An 18,160-nucleotide genomic window follows, 5' to 3' on the forward strand; every position below is an offset into this window, starting at 1 on the left:
TGACTGCTACTGGCTGCAAAATTTCCTTCGGGTTCAATAAAGTATCTGTCTGTCTGTCTGTCTGTCTGCCTGCCTGTCTGTCTGTCTAACTATCTATCTATCTATCTATCTATCTATCTATCTATCTATCTATGTATCTATCTATCCTTCTAAAAAGTACCAATTTTGCTCAGCCTCTTTCTAATCATGGAATCATGAATGCTGACCTTATCTGAAGCGAGGGAGGCTTGCAGTTCCTTAGATATTTGTTTAGGTTCTTTTGTGACTTTCTGGATAGGTTGTCCTTGTGCTTTGAAGGAATTTTGGTGGGTCAGCTACTTCTTTGAAGATTTATCACTGTTCCAGATTTTCTCCATTTGGAGAAATTGGCTCTCATTGTGATTAGCTGAAGTGCCAGATCTTTAGAAATGGCTTTGGAACCTTTTCAGACTGCTACATTTCAATAATCTTCTCATCTTTTTCAGATTTTTTTGCCGTTGTATAACTTTTTTCCCTCCAATAACTGAAATGTTCATTTAAAAACTGTATTTTGTGTTTACTCTGGTTGGCTTTGTCTTATAATAAATTTTAGTTTGAAGATCTCACACAAAGAAGTGTGACAAACATAAAATCAGGAGGGGAAAAATACTTTTTCACTTGACAGAAACAAAATGGGTGCAGGTGTACTGCATGACATAATTGAACAATTAACATCCTGTCATGTTCTGTGGCATGTAGAAAATGATAAGGCCCGACCTACCTCAATTATGAATTAAATTGCCAAAAGAGAACAATCTAAGCGACTTTAAAAGGCAGTTCATCATCGGAAAAGACATCAGACACAGAGGTGGTCAAAAGCACATATTCAGTAAGCACATATTTAATTCAACCATACTCGTGCATTACTGTGATATGTGGAAAAAAAAAACACAGCTACTGTTCCACAGATGAGTGAGAATGTCAATATAGCACATGATCAGACTGTGTCAGCAAGAACAGTCTATTCACAACCAAATAGAGCAGATATTAGAGTAGGGTTGCAGTGTCTAAACCTCCAATACAAAAACGAATACATAATTGAGTGAAACTACAGAAATTATCTACAGAGATGGGGAAAAAAGTGCTATGGCCAGATGTGCACTATTTGGACAAAAGTATTGGGACACCTACACATTACACCTACAGGTGCTTTTATCACATCCCATTCCAAATCCATAAACATTAACATGGAGTTGGTCCTTCTTTGCAGTTGTAACAGCTTCCACTCCTCTGTGAAGCTTTCTACAAGATTTTGGAGTGTGTCTGTGGGGAATTCTATCCATTCATCTAGAAGAGCATTTGTGAGGTCAGGCGCTGATGTTGGACGAGAGGGCATGGCTCGCAATCTCCATTCTAGTTCGTCCCAAAGATGTTCGATGGGGTTAAGGTCAGGGCTCTGTGAGGGCCAGTCAAGTTCTTCCTCACCAAACTCACCCAGCCATATCTTTATGGATCTTGCTTTGTGCACTGGGGCACAGTCATGCTGGAACAGAAAGAGACCTTCCCCAAACTGTTGTCCAAAATAATCTCCCTTCACTGTAACTAAGGGGTCTAGGCCAACCCCTAAAAAACAACCCCATAGCATTATCTCTCCTCCACCAAACTTTACAGTTGGCACAATGCAATCAGGCAGGTAATGTTCTCCTGCCATTCACCAAACCCAGACTTGTCCATCACACTTCCAGACAGAAAGCGTGATTCATCACTCCACAGAATATATTTCCACTGCTCCAGAGTCCAGTGGTGGTGTGCTTTACACCACTCCATCTGGTGCTTGGCATTGTGCTTGCTGATGTAAGGTTTGCATACAGCTGCTCAGCCATGGAAACCCATGCCATGAAGCTCCCGGTGCACAGTTTTTGTGCTGATGTTAATGCCAGAGGAGGTTTGTCACTCAAGAACTGGCAGTTATTGGGTTGGCAACTTTTATGCACTATGCACCTGCCACTAAACTCTTCCACAATTCAATAATACCACTCACAGTTGATTGTGGAATATCTAGGAGGGAAGAATGTTTGCGAACTGATGTGTTGCAAAAGTGGCATCCTATTACAGTACCACACTCAAATTCAAAGAGCTCTTTAGAACAACCCATTGTTTTACTAATGTTTGTAAAGGCAGACTGCATGGCTAGGTGCTTGATTTATACACCTGTGGCAATGGGACTGACTGAAATACCTGAATTCAATCAGCATTGAATAAGAAATGTGTCCTAATACTTTTTTCCATATAGTATATCATCCTTTATCATATTCTTCACAAGTGCGGCAAATGGGGGACATTTTGCTGGCCTGGCGTAGGTCCACTTGTCCCCTTCGATAGTCACTGCAAATCAATACAAAGTAATTCTGAGTGGTTGTCTTTATCCTACAATAAATCATTTATATCCTGATGAGAGTAGTCTCTATGAAGATGACAGTACCCCCATCCACAGGTCATGAAGGGTCACTGAATGAGTATAAAAATGACATAACTCATGCTAAGGCCTTCACAGTCACCAGATCTCAACCTATTTGAACACCTACAGGAGATTTAGAATCAACTTGTTAGACAATGTTTGCACCATCATCATCTGAACATCAATTGAGGAAATATCTTTTGGAAGAATGGTGTTCCATCCCTCCAGTACAGTTCCAGAGATGTAGAATGCATGCTGAGGCACACTGAAGCTGCTCTGGTGGCTCGTGGTGGCCCAACACTTTAATAAGACCCTTAAATTACCATGCTTTGTTTGATTCTCTCTCAATGTTCTGAATGCACTTGCATGTGAGCAATCCTTGAGCACAGGAGATTTCCAAGGATGTGCAATGTTCTCCACAAAGTCACACAATGTGCACTTGTCAGCTTCACTGTGTTCACTCAGGTCCTCCTGTTCCTCCACACTAATCCTACAGATAAGTCTCTAATCTCTTACTCCTTAATAACACAGTACAATAAAAAAAAAATAAAAAAAAAGAATGTAGTGTTCTCAGAGAGGTTAATCAGATATTAGCAGCATAGAGGAAATCAGAAATAGAATAATGCTGCGTGAAAATGTGGGATGTACACATGTTCATACTTAATGGTTTTCTTATCCTACATACCAGTGTAAAGCCCATAATATTGCAATTATGTATGCTACACATCCTAAGATCTAACACTTTATCACCAGCATTCTGGGTAGATCATTTCTGCAGATGTTTTTCATGCAGTTTCCTGCTCATTCATTACAGATGCTTGACTAATAACCTCAGGAAGAGAATCAGTCTGAAAAAAAAAAACAGTAATGTAAACGTATCTTGCACTGCTGCTATGAGTATGTTTAATCGGAGCGTGCGGGACTTCTTGAGCTCCGTGGATAATTGCTAGCATGCCCACGCATCCGCGCACACAGATGCCGCTTCAGCCGCACCTGCTGAGCACAGCTAGGACACCTGCCGCACACCCCGGCGCCTCACCTTCCTCAATCTGCCTGCAGTCTCCGTGTTAATCTTTCAAAATGTCTGCCAGAACCTTGTTTTCCACAGCACGAGTCAAGGGTCGTGTTTTGTTCTGCAGAGACAGCCTAATGTTTGCTTGCTTGGAGTCTTTTTCAGAATGTTGCGTCTGCGTGAGCTGTTTGTTTGGGCTCGTCAGCTTTTGTTCTGTCTCTTAACGTGTCTCTCTCTCTCTCTCACTTTCCCTCTCTCTTTCTCTCTCTCTCTTTCTCTCTCACTTTTCTTTCTCATTTTCTCGCTGTCTTCATTATCTTCTTCTCCATTTTTTCATTTCTCTTTCCCTCTATCCCCCTCTCTTTTCCCTCTCTCTTTCTCTCTCCCACCATCTTCTTTCTCCGTCTCTCGCTCTCTCACTCTCTCTGTATCCCTTTCCTTTATGTTTCTGCCCTCTCTCCTGCCATCTCTCTCTTTTCTTTCTCTCCCTCTCCTTTCTCTCTCTCTCTCTCCTTCCTATCTTTCTTTCTCTCTCTTTTCTACTCCCTCTCCTTTTTTCTCTATCACTTTTACTTTCTTTCAGTTCCTTCCTCTTCTCTCCATCTCTCTCACCTTCTCTTTCCCTCTCTATCTCTCTCCATTTTCTTTCTCTCCATTTTTTCTGTCTCAATCTATCTTTATCTTCCTCTTCTGTATCTCTCTATCGTTCTCTCTCTCATCAATGTCTCTTTTCCTATCTGTTTCGGTTTATCTCTCCTCTCTCTCTCCTTTTCTTTCCTTTTACTCAGTCTCCTTCCTCTATCTGTCTTTCTCTTTTTCTCTTTCTCTCCACTTTCTCATTTCTCTCTAGAACTCTAGACCTTTTACTTTATCTCCTTCTTCGTTTCTCTCTTCATGTCTCACGTCTCTCCTCTCTCTCTTTTCTTTCTTTTACTCAGTCTCCTTCCTCTATCTGTCTTTCTCTTTTTCTCTTTCTCTCCACTTTCTCATTTCTCTCTAGAACTCTAGACCTTTTACTTTATCTCTATTCATCCCTCTTCTCTCCATCTCTCTCCTTCTCTCCATCCTCTTTCTCTCTGCTCTTTCTTTACATTTTATTCAATCTCCCTTTTCCCTTCCTTTTTCTCTCCTCTCCTTACACTTCTTCCTTATCCCTGTTCCTCCCAGCTCTCTATCTCTCCCTCTCCTTCCTTTCTTTTTTTCTCTCTTATATCTCTCTCTTCTCTTCTACTCTCTCTCCTTCTTTTCTCTATTACTTTTACTTTCTTTCACCCCGTTTCTCTCCATCTCTCTCTCTCTCAATCTATCTATGCCTCCATCTTTTTTCTTTCCATTTTTTCTGTCTCAATCTCTCTTTATCTTCCTCTCCTGTATCTCTCTACCTTTCTCTCTCTCATCAATTTCTCTTTTCCTACATTTCTATTTCGGTTTATCTCTCTCTCCCTTTCTTTTCTTTTACTTAGTCTCCTTCTTCTGTCTTTCTCTTTTTCTCTTTCTCTCCAATTTCTTATTTCTCTCTAGAACTTTTACTTTCTCTCTGTTTCTCCTCCCTCTTCTTTCTGTTTCTTCTAGACTTGTTTTATCTCCCTCTTATCTCTTATTTTGTCTCCTCTTTTTATCATTTTTCCTTATCCCTGCTCTCTCTCTCTTTCTCTCTCTCTCTCCCTCCCTCCCTTCCTCCTTTCTTCCCTCCCTTCCTCCCTTCTTCCCTCCTTTCTTCGCTCCCTTCTTCTATCTCTCTGTCTCATGAAGCAGACATGTTAGCCCCGGCAGCTGTGATAGTCTTATTCCCCTATTCTCTCTCCTCATTTTGTGTGCCTTCCCATTTTACCACAGACTATGAAGCTTCTTTTCCGGCTTTTCATTGCCTCAGGCTTGTGTTATAAGTGCACTTTCAAGACTGAATGAATATGCTCTGAGATTCAATGTGCAATTTAGAGACATGAAAGTGATATGTCAGCGGCAGAGTACGTCAGAAGTGCTGTTAAACAGAGAGGAAAAGAAAAAGCAGGATGCGCACCTTCAAGTGCATTTGTATATGCGTTAGTATGTGTGTGTGTGTGTGTCTGTGTGTCTTTATATGTGCATACATAACCTTGATATTCCAGGAGGTATTATATGGAGGTGTTGCACTGCTTGACTGGTATTTGAATGCTGACTTTGGGGAGAGCAGAAGCTCTTCTAAAGGACCACATTACCCAAAAGCACAGCAAAAATGCAACGACAAATGGTGTCAGTTGGATTCACTCCAGTCGCTTCTGCACAATATCATCCGGACATTGTGTTCATAATAGAGGGATGCGGCAATGTTTTGTAAAATGTTTTGACGTGAACCAATACAGCAGTCATGGTCATGATTTATCTTTAGATATCAACTTGTAAACAAGTTGTTTATGTACGGAAGAAACTCAGACTGTGTTTGAGATAAGGAAAGTCAAGCAGATGGCAAAACTGTAAAACTTTTAAGCCGCAAAACTTTAAAACAAAAGGAACTTAGTTCATAGTTTCAAATTGAAATCTGCCTTCCTGGATGAGTTCATGTTCACAAACTTTTTTCATAAAAATCATCACTGCTAACAACAATGAAAGGTTTTACAGAATGTTAGCACATATCATATTCAACCTAATGGTAAATTATAGCACACTTTGCTTTTGTTTCTTTTTGTTTTAAAACATATGTTTATTGATTTTTGCAAAACAACACTGGAAATATGCATTTCAAAACAAGAGGATATTTAGGCTCTCAATACACGACCATTTCTAACCTTGTAGTCATCTCTATATTAATGTACAATAAAGGAAAAAAGCAAGAAAAAAATTACATATATATATATATGTAGGGGGGAGCATGGATAGGTTTTACCTTGAAGGAGAGATGTTGCTGTAGTTACTGTCTCAGGGACGCCATCTTTGCTATAAATGGACTGCAGGAACTCTGGGACACAATCATTCTCATCTGTAATGATGACCCGCACCTGGTTAATCATGAGAGAGAGAGAAAGAGAGAGAGAGAGAGAGAGAGAGAGAGAGAGAGACTGAACTACAGTCGACACACATCATTTGATGGTTAATGTTTTCTCTTTGCTTTTGTTATGGCAGTGAAAAGATTCAAGTAATCGTGAATATTTTGCATCGTTAATGATGATAAATCCCTTCAAAAGCAGTGCAAAATGAGCTTTATCACTGTGTATATTATAACTTTTAACTAGGCTAACTGGACATGCTAAATTGCCCCTTGGTGTGAATGTATCTGTCTGTCTGCCCTGCGATGGACTGGTGACCTGTCCTGGGTGTTTCCTGCCTTCCACCCAATGACTGCTGGGATAGGCTCCCGTGACCCAGAAGGATAAGCGGCTTAGAAGATGTTTGTGTATTTTCATCACATAAATGCAGGAATCAAATGAACCTGAACATCTAACTCATGTGTTTTCCATTATTTTCTTGATGAATTCACAAATTCATTCATTGTTTTTCAGTAATTGCTTTTGAGATGTCATGAAAATTCGATGTCACATTTACATATATCCACCTATTTAGCCTACAGTAGTTTAGCTCTAGCCATTCACAGTGATGCTATATGGTATATGGAGGGCTTCAGTTTTTTTGAATAAGGCACAAGACAGGGCAGCCAATCAAAACAGATCTCATTTACATGCATCAGTTTTAAAGGAACAGTAAAAAAACAACCTATTTAATCATAAGGAATAAAAAGAGGCTGGACAATAATCATGTAAAAATGAATTGGTATATCAAACCACTCAATGTTATAATTGGAGGAAAAAACAATGCAAAAAATAGGATATGGGTCTTTTAATTAGTATAGCAGTTTTTATGGCACATTCTAATTTTTTATGTTGTATTGAAAATCAACAAACATGCAGTTTGACTAAGACACTCAAACAATATAATTGTAAATGTACATTTTGTTATGTCAGTAGTATTCAGCACTGAACAGAGAAAGAGAGAGAGAGAGAGAGAGAGTGAGAGAGAGAGAGAGAGAGAGAGAGAGAGATAAAGAAATGGCGATGACTGAGGATGAAAGCAGATAAAGAATAAAGAGAAAAAAGCAGAAAGCCAGACGTCTTTGGTCAGTGATGCACGCACTGAGATTTACGACAGGGCCACATGATCCGTGGCACTGAATAGTGGATAAAAAAGAAATGAAAAAGCATAATTAAAAGGGAAAGGGTGCAGTGGGACCACATTATGAAGTTGTGGTGAATGGCTGTGATTGTGCTGGGGATAGGGGGTGAGGGAGCACAGAGGAAGGATTCATCAGTAATTGTCCCGAGTGCTTACCACACACAGCAAAGCTGCTTTCGCTAGATTGCCCTTTCACTGCTAACCCTGCCAAGCTCAGCTACCCCGCTGACCTAGTACAAAGATTCTTTTTTTGGGACAAAAAAAGTAAAATCACTTAATTTCCACCCTTTGATCTCCCTTTCCATCTCTCTCTCTCTCTCTCCTCTCTCTCTCTCTCCCCCCCTTCTATTTAGCATTACGTGAGTATTCAGCACTGTAGTGTTAATGCTCATGCCAGTAACATCATGCTTTTCAGAGTCAGCAGTTCAAGCATTTGTGCTTTTCTGCTCTGCTCTAATTCAAGCAACCAGCTTCAGGTTTCCTCCACTCTATCAGAAAAAATCCATAAATGCACGTCTATTTCTGTGAATCCCAAACTAACATTTACTCCCACTGAAGCCTCTTTAAACATCACACCTTTCATAGAATGTAAAGATATCTCACTATTAAACTTGACAGCTGAGTTTACACGAGCACTTTAATCGTGCCTTGACTCATTTATGTTGAGCTGAATTCATTTACTTGCGCAAATCACAGTAATAAACTTAACTTACAGAGGGGAAAAATATTCAGCTGAACTAGACTGGCTGGGTTCTCACAGCATTAGTGGGAAAAAATATACCGCACAGGATCTGTGTCAGAAATGCTGGAATTAGTTCTGAATTTAATATTCAGTGTGTTGCAAGCTGAAAAAAATAAATATTTCCCTATATGAAGGTCTTTCTAGCAATACTCTTTAAAATAAAGGTGCCAGTATGGGTTCTTTGGAGTGATGCAATAGCAGAAGTGCTGTTGGTTCCCTAAAAGACCTTTCAAGCAATGGTCCTCAAACTGGCAGCACCCCCCAGATTTGTGCTCTGTGTCTTCTCCATGTCTATGTGTTGGCTGGATTGAACAAAAATGTGGGCCGGCTGGGGGGCTGTAAGGACCAGTCTGAAAAGCACTGCTTTAAAGAACCATTTTTATTAATGATATTGTAAAAGATCATGTTCATGAGTGTTCATCTGAACCCAAAAAATAGCCAGAGAATCTTCAGTAACACTTTATTTGAAAGCTGCCTACATAAGGATGTCATAATACATGTATAAGCATTGTATAACATATTTATAGCACAATACTTGAGTATTTATGAACAGCTTACACCAGTAATCGCAAGATACCATAAGCTGAAGTAAATAACATTGTTTTGGCATAAAAGTTTTATACTTCAACTCATGTAGAACTCTGTAGAACTTATATAAACTTCTAAACTACGCCTTCCTTTTAGGTTCTGTTACTTAGGAAATGGTGCGTTATAACATTGTTATAAATGGAACAAATGTCCATTAAGGTTCCTTAATGTCATTTCCTTCTATCATCTTGCAGTTACTAGCATAAACTGGACATAAACACTCCAATATTTCCTCATAAATGTTTTTGACCGCTTATACACCATGTCTGAGCCTGATCTGACCTAATGCACAGTTTAAGGTTCTTCATGTCAACGCTATGTCATTTACTTCATAGAACATCATGGCATCTTATGGTTAATAGCAAAAGCTGGTCATACACACTCAAATATTGCTTCAGAAATTGTATTGAGTGCTTATACATGTGTTATATAGTGACTATGTAGGTAGCCCTCCAATAAAGTGTTACTGAATTTTCTTTCTGAGCCCGATCTGACCTGATGCACAGCATCCAAATTCAACCCATGTCCAATAAAATTCTGTCTGAACCCGACCCGAACTATCAAGATTTGATTTTGAGTTCAAAACTGACCCAAGCTGACTTTTGGATAAGCTTTCCATACTGTGCTGTTCTCATGCTGTGATGATATAGTGAGATGTTAGCCTTCACTTGTTTAATCCTACAAATCTACTTCTTTACATATAACCTATTAAACACATTACATTAAAAATACCTTCAGGCAAAATAAATTAAACATTCATTTGTAACCTATACCTTCCTGAATTGATTACTGCACATTCCGGCTCATTCATTTTCTCCTGAGCGTGAGCCTTGTGGACCTTGGTGCTAAATTATGTTTGTAATTCCAGCATCGCAGATTGAAAACCTTTTTAGAGCTGTTGAAAGTAGGAAGGAAGAATAAAGTAAGAAGTAACAAAACCGGGAAATACAGGTAAAATCTGTTAAAGAGTAAAACTAAATGGAGGGAAATGGAGGGTAAACCTGTAATAAGTGGAAGGTGGGCTGTAAGAACCCAAAATCTGAACCTGAACCGAGTCTAAGACATATTTGGAAATTAATGTCGAAGCTCAGCTGAACCCGATCACACCCAAGTGAACCCAACATTGGGTCCCTATAGGCTTGGAAAAACATTTCAAGCTCTAAATGATGTGTGAAATTGAAGAACCTTTTTAAAGTTTAAGGAATCTACAGCTTTCTGCAGCAATCCATTTCCCCCTAACTGAACATCTAAGACAAGAACCATTTAGAAAGCTTTATGTTTAAGAGTATATGTGTTACCATGTTAAAAGGCCCACATCATTTTTGTGTTTTATATTTGTCTCTACGGTCCTCTTATGACTTGTGTGGTTTTATTCACTAAAACATAGCCCTAATTCATTTTAACATGACCAGTTTTCCAGCGTCTCTATATCCCTTAGAACAGGGGTCGGCAACCTGAATGTTAAGAAGAGCCATTTTGTCCTTTACAAAAATCAAACCACCTTGGGAGCCACAACATTTTATGTCCATTTTACTTACTTACTTTGCTCTGCTATAAGCTTTAGCTCAACTATAGCTGCTTTTCTTGTATCTCCAACAGGAAACTTTTGCACAAAAATAGTGTAACATGAAAATTCATATAAGAAGCTGGTGAAAGAGAAGTTGACTTCAGCTTTGTGACTTTTTAGTGTTTGACAGTTTCTTGTTGTAGATTAAACGTACAAAGAAACCAGCTGGAGTGCTTATAAATGCAAATAAGTCCATTTGTCTCCAAATTATCAATTCGTTTATTGATTATTCCTTTTCGTTAGCTACTAGCTAGATGGGATTGTTGACTGCGCTGCTGTGGTGACCAGCAGTCTGTGCACCAACCTTCAGGGTTAAAGGCTGGTGAATTAGCAGTTATACACTACTTTAACTCCAGTGTTTAAGACTATTTATTGTTAAAACTGTGTTAGAACGACCGGCAGAGCTTTAATTTACTATAAAGGAGGAATATTTTTATTTTTACCTAAAAATCTAATTCTGCTGTGGAGCCGCAACAGGACAGTTAATGAGCCGCATGTTGCTGACCTCTACCTTAGAGTTAAATGGGCTGTTTGTTTTACTGTATCTTTAAGAGTGATATATGTAAATATCCTCTGTTCTATACTGTGCCTCACTGAAAAAGGGCAGCCCATGCTGAAACACTCTTTGTAACTCCAGCTGAATAGGTGGACAAATGTGCTTGTTATTATAGAATACAATGACAAAATAACTTGATTTTGAGGTAAAATTCTGTTGATATGAAAAATGACATGATTCAGAATGATTGCAGTAAATTTTCTACAAAATGATGCACATGCTTGCCAATTAAGGGCAAGTTTTGAAATGAGTGCAGTGTGAATAATTTCTTCATGCATGAGAAACAGTAAGATGCAAAAGAATTTTGTAGTCTTTTATCCTGCACACTTGAACAGGGAGGTTTGTGTGCCTGAATATAGAATCCTGCATTCAAACAATGAGAGCAATCAATTATTGAAGCTACACTTTGTCAAGGTTAGCTTATGAAGATTGCATGAAGCTCTTTTACATTTCACGTGTATTTTGAAAGGTTGAGGAGAAGAAAACTATTTGTGTGTGTAAGAAAGAGAGGCAGGAGAGAGAAAGAGAGACATAGAGAAGGGGAAAAAAAAGCTTTCCTTGTGTCTACAGCTCACTGGCAGTTGCTAAGTAACTTTCAAAACTGGAGAGATCAAAATAGACTGAGTTCCTGCAGAAGCGGTCAAACATCCAATGACAGATCACTGTCTGAACCATTACTTTTATTTCTTTCTCTAACAAGGCCCATAACTCTAAATCAAACAGCAAAAAGTACCTTTGAAAGAATATGGAAGGAAAGAGCAAGGCTTCGAGCACCTCTTTGCTCCCCATGGTGATATGAGAAGGGCTGTTTTTTCAGACGGGGAAGTGATGAAGAAAGACGGTATGAATTCGAGAGGAGAGTCTGTCGGCTCTTATAAAGTCTGGGAGTGCAGAGCCTGTCCACATCAGTGCCGGCTCAGGTAACTTCTAGCACTGCAAAACTTCACTTCAAACAAGTCTAAACACATGTGGCCACCTACAAAGCAGCTCAGAAGGCTAAACTCAGTGAGAACAATGGCTGTAGACTCTGAAACAGCTGGATGGATGCATATTGTTACTTGCTGTTGAGTGCACTGCCAGTGCATATAGTCAAACTAGCTCAACTAGCTCAATTTACCCAAGCTCTCTGTGCACATGGTCTGTGAGCCCTCCTGCCATGGAAAAACGAATTTCCTTTGCTTTTTTTTTATAAATAAAGATGTTTGAAGTAATATGTATATGTAAAATTTTCACTACCCAGTTCATATATGGAAACTAAGCTGCAAAAACAGCCACAAAACCATCTTATTTGCAAATATGCACCTATTCAGCCTACAGCAGTTTAGCCCCAACCTCGCACCCTGAACACTGCTTTTGGAATGAGGCACAATACACAGCAGCCAGTCAGAACAGAGCTCATTTACATATATCAGTCTTAACGGCACAGTAACAAAAACAGCCTGTTTGATTCTAAGGGATACAGACAGATTGGAAAATAATCATGTAAAAATGAATTATTACCATTATGGTACATAAAGAAACACAACAATTTAATTAGTGGATCTCAATGGAAAAAATACAAGAAAAATGTAAAATATGGATTTAGTTGGAATTGAAATGTGTCAGTCATTGCTCAAGCTGCCTCTCATCCCAGCCCCCATTTCTCACCTGCCTACAGTATCTTACTGTATTCTAATTAAAGGAGAATGTATGTTTTGTCAAAATGTATGCATAATTCAATTGTTAAGATGTAAATTCATTCATGGTGGTTCCATGTGAAAAGTGCACCGTAGAGAAACTTAACCAGGATATTTATAACTATTTCCTGTTATGTCTTAATGATTTAATTAATGCAGAAATGTCCAGAAAGGTCTGAGGGATAGTGAGTTCTTTGAAGCAATGCCATAGAAGAACCACTTTTGCTTCACTGTAGAATCTTTCAGTGGATGGTTCCCTCTTTGGCACCTGTATTGTTAAGACTGGTGGCATTAATAAAAATTACAGTCTATAGGGTTGCCAGATATTTCATGGTCCTATCAGTGACAGAAAGGTCAGGATAGCTGCGTTCCAAAGCCTAGGCTGCACCCGAGGTAGTGCGGGTCCTCAGTAGGACTGTCCTATGAAGATTCTTGCTTTTCCATTTCTTCACAGAAATGGACGAGATGTTCTTATGTAGTATGATAAACTACATATAAACAAATACTTCTAAATAAAATACGATATATAGACAATATACAGTACATGGACAAACGCTTTAATTAATCAGTCATTTTATACTTTTTAAGGTAACAAAGACAAATTCAAGTATGTGAACTACTTACATTTTAAAACGAACTCTGCTCCAACGGCTTTGTTTTCTGGCATTTTCGTGGTGCTGTTTTTTTTTTCCTTTACGTCATTTGTGCGCAAAGAACTGTGGGTAACAAAAGGCCTGGAAGGGTACATCTGATGCATCCTTGAAATCACTCTGAATGTAGGCTGCATTTCAAGGCTGTATATGGAGGGTCCTTCACTTTGGAATGACCTGCTATAACGTAGCAGCTGAGAAATGCCTCCTACCCCGCATGCAGCCTTTGGAACGCAGCTGATGATGATGACGAAGATGTGAAATGGTCCATTCTAGAGAATATGCAGGATGTTCTAAGGCAAAATAGGGCACAAAGAAAGCTTGTTTGTTCATATTTACCACTCTTTTACTCCTGTCGTCTCACTCATTTTTAGACTGTAAATAAAATGGCTATATTTGCATCGTAGACATTACGACCCCTGATTCCTATCATCACTACAGAGTCTGTTTCCAGACTGAGCCATTTCACATCAAACCACTCTGAATGATTGTGTTTACATCTTAACTATTATGTAGACACGTATTAACATCAGTGTAATTCCCCTTTAGGTTTGCTTAGATTGGAAAGTCCTTTGGAAATCATTGTTGTCCATCATCATCATTCTTGTTTCTGTGTTGTTGACTATTGGTTGTGACGCTGCAAATTTAGACAGGGGCGAAGTGCATTTGTGTTTTGCCTGGAGCGGCACAATGTCCTGCACTTTGTTCTGTTCGGACAGCGTCTGTTGTTTTTGCAAACAGTGAAGATGGAGCTGTGGCCGGAGGCCTGATGAACTGATGAACTGAGGAGGGCGACGAGGGCATGCAGGGTGACAGAAAGGTTGTGACGTGGGCTGAGGTGGATGGGAGCTAAACTTTCCCTTCTTCTCTCGCTCTCTCCCTCTTACCCCCAGTCTTCGGTTCACAGGATTAGACAGATCAGAGGAGCAGCTGCCAGTCTTTTGGCTGTCTCTTACTGCACTCATCAAGGCCTCTCTCAGCCGAGTGCACCGTGACACGGCATTGTTTTGCGACATCGCTCCGCACTCGGCTGCCTTGCCTCAGGCCAGGCAAGATCTATGGATCACTGAGCAGCACAGATCACGCCTCGACACAGTGAGATTGGATCCTCAAGGGTCATGTTATTGTGAGAGGCATGGGCGAGACCATCAGCAGCGGACTTAAAATAAATCTTCGCTCTCGCACTTTCCTCAGCGCCACACTCTAATTCAGTCATCCATTTGGGCCAAGTGACAATAACTTGGCATGGAGGCATAAACATCAAGAATACAGTCTGCCATACATCCTAATTATATTGGAGGCGAAGTGACATTAAGGGTACATAGATTCAGTTTGGGGTTTAATTACTATGCACTTAAAACATAGCTGTCAAATTAATTATCGACAATCGTGACGGTGAGAATTGATGAAAGGTGTAATAATTGGGCAAGAATTGCTTTGCGTTCTTGAGTAATAGGACTTTAATGCGTTCTGTATTTGACATGTAACATTGCGAAATATTACACTTTCAAATAGTTATTCTTTACAGCACCCTAATGGATAGATGTAAAACCATAAAGCTGTAAAAAGTACATCTCCATAGGAGATGTGCCATAAAATATAGGGATGTTATTTCAAGATGCCATTCGTGAATCATCTTCCAATATGGAGTCATGTGTAAATGTCAGAGGCAACCCTTTGTTGATTTCATTTCCAGTCAAAATGACCTAGAAGTACAAGTTACACAGAACCTCAACAAGCTTAATATAATATCAGATTTTCCCGTATTTATTGTGTCCACAATTTGTCTTCATTGAAGCTCCCATTCTTTTCAAGAGACCTAAATTCAGATTTTCAAGGAAACCTGCAGGGAAATTTTTCCACACCTCCAGAGCTCAGTCTTTGGTTGAATGTTATGCTTCTCAAAATCCCAGTAACTCCAAACACATTGAATTATGTTGAGGTCTGGATTTGAGTACAAGCCATTGAGTACAAGTTGTTCATCTTTCTAGAGGTATTTTTGAGAGGAATTCATTCACTCGCATAAGAAAAAGAAAAGTCAAATGTGAAAAACACCTGCAGTTTCCAAAACTGGAGTTGAAAAACAGTAAAGGTGTAGAGAAAATGGGACCATGCAAGACCTGGTAGACCACCAAAACCCCATCAGAAAAAAAAAGTGTACTTAAAGTTGTCACTTTTGAGAGAGAGAGGAGAAAATCAAGCTCCACTCTTGCTTCAGATCTAAAAAAAAGGTTTCTGTCCATCCTTCCACTGTAATAAGAAAACCCAACACTATGAGTCTGAAAGGATGTGTAGCTGTCAAAAAGCCCTTACTGAGAAAAGAAAACAGGCAAAAAAGATAAAAACCCCACAGTCCAGACCTCGACATCATTCAATGTGTTTGGAATTTCTGGGATTTTGAGAAGCTTAAAGTTTAACCAGTTTCTAAGACTGAACTCTGGAGGTGTTCATATCCCTGCTGGTTTCCTTGAATGACTGAATGTAGGTCTCCTGAAAAGAATGGAAGCTGTAATGAAGGCAATTGGTGGACACAATGAATACTGGAAAATCTGATACTATATATAGCTGCTGAGGTTCTGTGTCACTTGTACTTCTAGGTCATTTTTACTGGAAATATAAATAAAAGGTGGTGTCTGACTTTTGCACTGCACTGTAAGTTTTAGCTTAGGTCACTGCTTAGCACTGTCATCATCTGTTGTCTTTGTAAGATGTTACATCTCCAAGCGTTTTAAGCTCTTTGAAAAACTTTGAGTGGTTAAAATTCTATAAAAGGGCTGAAAAGAAATCAGTCGTCAAATATCATACACCAGGTTTGAAAGCGTTTTGAGTGCAGTGGGTTGGAAGAGTTCATTTGAAGTGTGATTTTTATCTATTGACATGGTCCATCACAATGAGTGAGACATCAAAATGTTCAGGGGAATGAGAGCTTCCAGAAGAACTTTGAATCTGCTAAAGCACTGTAGTGAAATGAACTATCGTACTGGGTTTGAATTCACCGGAGAGGATGGTGAGAAGGTTTTCTCTTCTTTAAATGGTGATAACTATCGATTGACATGGTGTAAAGTCGCAGGAGAGCTGTAATTACATTCAGGAAAACTAAGCTTTCACACGCATTGAATGAGCAAGGTTAAGCCGTTAGGGAGAAAATCATTTAAAGGCATTATTAGGGTGTCTCATATCCTGATAACCAGCCGCTAGTCAGGGAGCTCCAGAGTGGAGCAGCTGTCTGACCCTGATTTCACACCAGACGCGACATGTTAGCATCATGTACGTGTAGCGCAAGTGAAGCATAAGTGACGATCTATCCAATCCACACTTTCCACAATTCCATCATGTAACTGCTACAGGTGGGAATATCAGCTTATATTTTTCTTCCTTTCTCTTCCAATTACACTGTTTTACTGCAGGTTTAATTAAAATGTGATAATACAAACAAACAGCTGATCTGTTTGTTTTGACAAAATCACAAGTTTCTATCTCAGTCGTCGTCAAGTAAAAGGCCTATCGATCAAACACTGTTACTACATTACTATAGTTACTCTGCAATTACTAGGGCAACAAGATCAAAACATTGCAGTTGATTATCATTTTAAATATAGATTACAACCCAACAAGAAAGTGGGAGGGAGTGATTTAATGGATCTCAGTTTATGCATCACATGCGCAAGCAAAATAAATTACACCAGCTTCCAGCAGCATAGAATGGCTTGTACTTTAACAAGAAAAAGATGTCATATTGTGAACTGAATTGACCTTAAGGTTTCACCCCGTCATTGGGAGACTGATAGTTTGAGATATCTTTTCTCAAAAAAGGCCCTGAAAATACAGGATATCAGGGGCTCTATTATTTCTAAAATACTGTTGTACATTTAAGACACCCCCAATAGTATCCTTACTTATGTTTCTGTTTCTAACATGCTACCATTACCATTTTTATGTGACTGTAACATGGAGACATATCTGCTCTGTCAGATGGGCAATGTAAATATTTCAGACACACTTTTTGTGTGAACTGGTCTTAAATGAATGCTTCATTGAATTTAGATCAGATTTACACAGTTTTCCACTTACCTCAGATATAGTTATCAGTCAAGACATGTTTGGTGTACAAATTTGCATCTGTAGTTTAGCACTGGAGCTACAATGCTATTGTTGCAGACAAACATTAGAAGTCAATAGTCACCCAAATCTTTTCAGTAAATACATCTGCAAAACCTCAATCTGCTCAAACCACATCAAGGGTCATGCAGACTTACTGTCAACTGTAAAAATGAACAAAACTTCACCACGTGCCTGAACACTATTTTAGACAATATGTGCTGAAATACAACCCCCAACTCATGGACGTGCATCACACAGGCATATGGACATATAGACCTCTTTAAAAAACTGTGTTGCTTCTACTTATAGTCTTCTGTAAAAGTCTGCCCACCCCTGGTCAGACGATTTGTTTTGCTGATTATTTAAGTGAAAAAAAAGTTATTCATGAAGAGAGACAACTGTGAACATAATCACTAGCATCCATTTGCCTGAGTGATGTGGGCACATGTGATCGGGTGCAGAATTCAGCAATGCCTGTTGACTAAAATGGCTGCCCTGGTGAGGTTTTGTTCCTTTTTATTAGGCACTGTAAGCCATATTGAGCTCGAAACCGCAGTGAAAAGTCTGCATGACCTTCATAAAGACCCAGATGCAGTTTGAGCAGGTTAAGAGAAGTTTTGGGGATGTAGTTATAGAAAAGATTTCGGTGACTATTGACTTCTAGTGCTTGCAAGCAACGTTAGCCTTGTAGCTCCAGCGCTAAGATAAA

The 18,160-nt window shown here is 39.3% G+C and overlaps 1 protein-coding gene across 1 annotated transcript in view; it reads right to left on the reverse strand.

Moving 5' to 3' along the window:
- si:ch211-186j3.6 (neural-cadherin) overlaps window positions 1-18,160 on the reverse strand; it is a 361,416-nt gene that overhangs the window by 206,870 nt on the left and 136,386 nt on the right. The window contains exon 5 of the mRNA XM_036584289.1: window positions 6,292-6,403. Coding sequence (XP_036440182.1) covers window positions 6,292-6,403 — 112 coding nt within the window. The remainder of the gene's footprint in view (window positions 1-6,291; window positions 6,404-18,160) is intronic.

Source organism: Colossoma macropomum, unplaced genomic scaffold (assembly GCF_904425465.1).
Source record: "Colossoma macropomum unplaced genomic scaffold, Colossoma_macropomum, whole genome shotgun sequence".
Taxonomy (NCBI): Eukaryota; Metazoa; Chordata; class Actinopteri; order Characiformes; family Serrasalmidae; genus Colossoma; species Colossoma macropomum.